Here is a 6,000-nt window from a genome sequence, read left to right on the forward strand (position 1 = left end):
ATAAACCCTTATTAAAATATGTCACTCTGAGTCTGTAATTCAGAGAGTTATACATGTTAGGAACAACACTATTGTATTCTTAAGTACAAACTAATTGCTATACAATCACAATGGACACAATGATACAATACTTCCTGCCATTGCATTACACGACCTGTATATTAGGACATATTAGGAATTCCTTCTAGCCTGGAAATCTATTCACATGATGAGGACAAAACTGTGATCAAAATTTTAAATTTTTGTATTGCAATCTATATCCTATTCTATGCTGTTGCAATGATCCAATTTCCCCTAAAGGATCAATAAATATAAGTACATTTTTTGTTGCCATTTTCCAGGTCTCTTCAGATCTGCAGTATTTGAGATGATGTTCTAGAGGTCTTCCACCATGGGGGCCAGCTAGCTGTGTTTGAACACAGCATCCTTGACATTTTTCAGGTTGAATCAAACTTACCATCATAGCTATGCATACATTGCTTTCACTTACCTGAGAAAATGTTTTTGAGGTTTTCCACAGCGGAGGCCAGCTGACTGTGTTGGACCACAGCGTCCTTGACGTCTTTCAGATTCTCAATGGTGTTGATGCTCTGCCTCCAGTCTTTACTGACATCAGCCAGTGAGCTCTGGATGTCTTTAACATCCACCAGAGCATTGTGCAGCTGGGTCAGTCCAGTGCGAACGCCATCAAGCTGGGACTGGATAGCTGCCTAGATGACATTGAGAAACATTATTAATAGCATTATTACTGTATGCTTGCCAGAAGGGCCAGCATCTCCATGCGCTAATGTGTTTAAAAGCCTGTAGTATTTTCATTAGGTTCTTGTTGAACTGCCATGTCTGAAATGCAGTAACCTTTCTACGCTAGCCGATGGCTAGTAAGTTACGGCTCCTGCTGACGCTAGTTTTCTCTGCAGTCATATTGGAAAATTTCACATTTCTCTAAAATTCAAATTGGTTGTGGAAAAGTCTGGCTAGCTAGTAGACGATTCATTTCAAATTCCCTGGATTCCTTTTAACGTAAGCCGTGTCATTTTACAACATTAGGTTGTTTCATTTAAGTTTTGCATGTTGTTTTTGGACTTTGCTGTTAAGTGAGTCCTTTGTTGAGGATGTAACGTTAGCCTAGTAGGCCTTGCTAAGTGCATGCAAGAAGTAACATAAGTTGTTACGTTGTAGCAGAGAGGTATTATTGGTGATTTGATTATATTACATAATTTGCCAAGACACTCACAGCTGGCAAGCATGTAACTAGCACTTAGCTAGTTTTCAAGGAAGGATGTACTGTGGGAGTGAGCGAATGTATGAACATCTAGACGGTACTGATAACAGCCTGGAGTTGAAAGAGAAGTGTGAATGAATGAAGGGATGAAGAGATAGTAAGAAGATTAGTTGGCGGTGTCTCCACCTGGGTGCTGGTGAGCTGGATCTGCAAACAGTTAGGGGCCACATCCACCGGAGGACCTGTCTTTTAAGCACTGGCATTTTTTCATTGTTGTTTTCTATGAAAAGACAGCGCTTTCAACGCTCCCGACCCAATACATGGACCTGACCTCTTTTCAGCAGCCAGCACTATGGGCGCCTCGCTTCTAGCTGAAGTGCATAGCTCATCGATGTCACTTAGAGTTCTACCAACCAATCAGGTTGAAAGGTGGGCAGGATCACATCAGGATCAAAGGACGACAAAACAACAGACAGAACAACAAAGATGGAGCAACTTGTTATGCTCATAATAGAAAATCCATGTCTGTATGACATGAAGAGCGCAGACTATCACAACATTGTTAAGAAAATGGAAGCCTGGAGAAACATCTCTTGTTCTGGGAGTCTCTGGTGAGTAGGTTACTATCACCAAGTAACTTTAATGACCATAAACTGCCCCATTTTGTTAGCAGAAGCACATCTCCTCCCAGTGCTCACCACCTGTCTCAGCACCTGCAGCTACCCAAGCACTCATCGCCAGAGCTAGCACCAGCTCAAGAGGTCGTTGGTGGACACAGGTGGACAGCTTGTTAGTTGGTGAGTTTGATTGGGTGATACAGATTGAGTGACTTATTAAGTGAGAGAGTGAATGAATGAATGAGCAAATGGGAGAGTGAATAAATTAATTAACAGGTCAGCCTTTTGCCAAGACCATATAGCTGGGACTGCATTGCGAGAAAGAACATAGTGAGTGAATGAAGGAAAGAAGGAAGGAAAGGAGGAAAGAAAGAAAGGAAGGAAGGTATTAAGTTGTGTATACTGAACTTGTCTGTGGGTTAACAGCCCAACAAACACATCACCTTCAGTCTGGCTTCCACAGATGCCTTCTTGCGGGCCTCTCTTCTGCGGTACTGCTCTACCTTGTCCAGTTGGTCTGATCGCTGCAGCATTCCTGCAACACGCTGCACCGCCGTTGCAACTGCCTCCCGATTGGTCTCCTCCATAGCAACGCTGGGCAGTATCAAATACCACTCTAAACCAAAGTATGCACACAAACACTCTGGGTTAGAAGACAAAAATACAGATATAAACCCTTAAATACGTCTTGTTTCTGTCTCATCTCTACTACTCAGAAGTGTTTGCTGAAGACGGGTTACAATGTCCACTGTAATACTGCTATAGTGAGGTGACCACCATTGTGGAATAAAATAACCATTTACTTGAAAAGGCCATGGATCAGGATTGCTAAGACAACATGGTTGACACTATAAAAGAGCAATGGTCAAATTCTGCCTATCAATGGCACCAGTGCTCTGGGACCAGTCCTAACTGAAAGGTGGATATCTCTATTGCAAAATGGGACTTACAGTAGATACCTCTATGGCAATCTAGGAGTGAATTCATAGAGCATTTAGCAGTCAAGGTAGGTAAAGCCATTGGTTAGAAGAATTTTGTTACTGCAGTTTCCTTTCAAAGCCATGTGCACAGTCATGATCCATAGTAAACTGATGATTCTGCCAGTGATTCCAAATAAAAATCGAAATTTATTTTAAGGACATTTTACATTTACAATTAGTATCACAACACACTTTACAGATACATCGAGCAGAGCTACGTGTCCAGTGTGTGCTGGGTTATTTCTGTAGCAGTAGTAGCAGGAAAAGATTGGGCTCTACACAAAAGGAGGATATTGTTTGATCAAAAAACAGAACCTATGCTCACTTACTCAAAAGCGGTGAGTTGAGGCTGTAAATAAGCTAACCAGCTAATGTGGTTAGTTGGCTAACCATTAGTCAATACGTGCCGGACTTTCTTGTATTGAGAAACTGCACCGATCTCCATTCAATATTATGTCTGTTTAATGTCGCTTTGTTTATCGGCACAAGAATAGATAGCTAGATCCCACTGGTAAATCTGTCAAAACACAATCCACTATGCATGTCTTCTTTACCTTTAGAATTGGTTCCCATGTTATTCCCACAATTGACCCCCAAAATACACGGTAAATTAGTGGGCGGTAGCCAAAGCAGTGTGAACCTATTACAAAAGTTAACATTTTATTGAAGTAAGAGCTACTTAATGCAAATATATGCCGAATTCACCAGTAGACCCTCACGATTCGGAAAAATATGTTAAGTCACGTTCTAGGATGCATGCGCGTTTTCCGATTAGTAAGGTAAAAAATAAACTGCCAATTTTGAATGGAGTTTGGCGTACGTTCTCTCTATGCAAGAGAGAATAGCAAGCACTCGGGACTTGGTGACAAATGTAAATAAGGTAGCTAGCAAACTGGCTAGCAACGCCTTTTCGCTTCCATACTTTTTCAGTGCAGTTAGGTTAATACTTGACAGCAGTCTAACCATTTTAACAAATCAAACTGTACAACGTTGACATCAGCATAATAAACTGAATCCTCCAATTCCAAAATTAACAGTACAAGCTAAGCTAACAAGTCGGACAGAGGATGAACGGGGAAAAGGCCCTACGACGACCACAGTTTCACCGCCTGTAAAACAAGCTTGGGGTACAAGCCGAAACAAACAGTCTTACCTACTTAAGTAATACACGTGGATGAGGCGAAAATACACCGTACATCTATAAAAATATCATATTATTCACTAGCTTCCAACATGGATTGAGTGTCGTATAGGTCCAGTTCCTGGTAGAGAACTCCGCCCAGCAGCAGCTGACTGAGGACGGACCTAGTTTGCGACGGAAGAGCAGCAGCTTCACCCCGGTACAGAAATATGAGGAATAAACAGTTGTATTAATCTTATTGATGCCTAAAACACGTTTTATTAATGTTGTCATGAACATTGGGTTCTACGGAGCCCCTAAAGTCCCGAAAGGTGATATTTTTTTTATCTTGTGCGCACAAGTTAATTATATTATATTAGTTCAGATATATGTCCAATATACAGTTCTATTAATGCAATCATGAACACTAGGTACCGAAAGATGTCTAATATACTGTGTTAATACTATTATCATAGATAGGCCTACTGGGTACATAAAAATGACTAATACACAGTTTTGGTAGGCCTACTGTTATCATGAAAATTGGTTACAATAAAATGTCTAACAACCAGTGGTAATGTTTCCATGGACATTGGATGGAGTAAGATACCTAACACAGTTTTATAAAAAATAAAAAAAAATCCGATAATTATGGAATTGTTATTATGGCTACAGTAAAATGACTAAAACACATTACATTTACATTAAATTACGTTTAGCAGACGCTTTTGTCCAAAGCGACTGACAATTAGTGCATTTTGTCAACATGAAAACATAAAACACAGTTTTAATACTGTTTAATACTGCACTGTCTCATTTGTGGCCAATGCAGATTGTTGAGACAAAGGGAAACATCCCCATTCGAAACTTGACATTACTGGAACCAGAATGAAAAGTACCACCCAGAAAACAAGCCCTTTTTGGGCTTGTGTGGGGCCACAGTGGACCCTCGTGGGTTTAGTATGGGTCTGCCCTAGCCCACACTGCCGACAAAAAACCCCACAGTGGCCCAGCATGGGCTTGTTTGTTGGATGCGTTACAGTACAATGTAGTGTAGTACATGGTTTACTACATTACTCTTTGGGATTATCAAACTGGCCTCACATCATCATGAAGTTCAGGAGCAGTCAACTTCCAGCATAATGTCCTGGGGACTGCTACCTTTCTGGCTATCTCTCAAACTTTTTTGCTCATCTACTAAAAATTTGTACTTTATACAGAAAATATCAATTAATCTAATAGTTCTCAGTACCCAGAAATGAAGGGATATGAACAAGAATAACTGTAGTTCTATGATATGGCTCAAAATAACTTAAAAGTAGGCCCATAATTTTCATAGTCACTGTGTTATTTCACTTCCTAGTATAAAAAATAATAAATACATTTTATTAAAAAACAACAACAACAACAACAACAAAAAACGATAGTAAAACCAATTATGTAAAATTAAAGAAACAAAAACAAGGGAGAGGTCAATGAAGCAAGGTACAAAAAAAATACATGGAACAAACAGAAGCAGTAGTGGTCAGTAACAAAGAAGCAGTCAAACAGAGGAGGAAAAGACAGAAAAATGGGGCAGGAGAAAGAAAGAGAGTCAGATATTAAAAGCAATTTTGAACAGGTGGGTTTTGAGGGATGTTTTGAAAATGGAGAGTGAAAGTACAAAAGTTTGGACACATGCATTTTTCTTTATTTGTACTATTTTTCACATTTTAGAATAATTGCAAAGACATCAAATCTATGAAATAACACAAATGGAATTATGCATTGTTAAACAAATCAAAATGATCTTATGTTTAAGATTCTTTAAAGTAGCCCCTTTGGAAAGGCTTTGGAAAGAAATTCATACAAAGGCATCAACTTCAATATTTATATTTGTCTAAAAAACAAATTTCAAGCATAAGCATAAGACTTTAGATCAAAATGGCTTTAAGATGATGAAAAACATAGTACATTCAATCAGGTGTGTCCAAACTTGACTGGTAGTGTAGAGTATCGGATGTGTTTTGGGACGGAGTTCCAGAGGGAAAGGGCGGCAATGGAGAAGGCCCTGTCATCCCA

At 39.6% G+C, this 6,000-nt stretch overlaps 1 protein-coding gene across 2 annotated transcripts in view; it reads right to left on the reverse strand.

The window, feature by feature from the left end:
• The window catches only part of exoc3 (exocyst complex component 3), a 32,334-nt gene extending 28,234 nt beyond the window's left edge, over nucleotides 1–4,100 (reverse strand). The window contains exons 1-3 of one of the 2 annotated variants that reach the window (XM_071907983.2): nucleotides 3,977–4,100; nucleotides 2,283–2,455; nucleotides 491–710 (exon numbers count right to left, since the gene is read on the reverse strand). In XM_071907983.2, coding sequence (XP_071764084.1) covers nucleotides 491–710; nucleotides 2,283–2,426 — 364 coding nt within the window. In that variant the 5' untranslated portion in view covers nucleotides 2,427–2,455; nucleotides 3,977–4,100. Of the gene's footprint in view, nucleotides 1–490; nucleotides 711–2,282; nucleotides 2,456–3,972 lie in introns of both variants that reach the window. The other variant, XM_071907990.2, reaches the window with a different exon arrangement.
• Between the last annotated feature and the right edge of the window lie 1,900 nt (nucleotides 4,101–6,000).

Source organism: Centroberyx gerrardi, chromosome 13, assembly GCF_048128805.1.
Source record: "Centroberyx gerrardi isolate f3 chromosome 13, fCenGer3.hap1.cur.20231027, whole genome shotgun sequence".
Classification (NCBI taxonomy): domain Eukaryota; kingdom Metazoa; phylum Chordata; class Actinopteri; order Beryciformes; family Berycidae; genus Centroberyx; species Centroberyx gerrardi.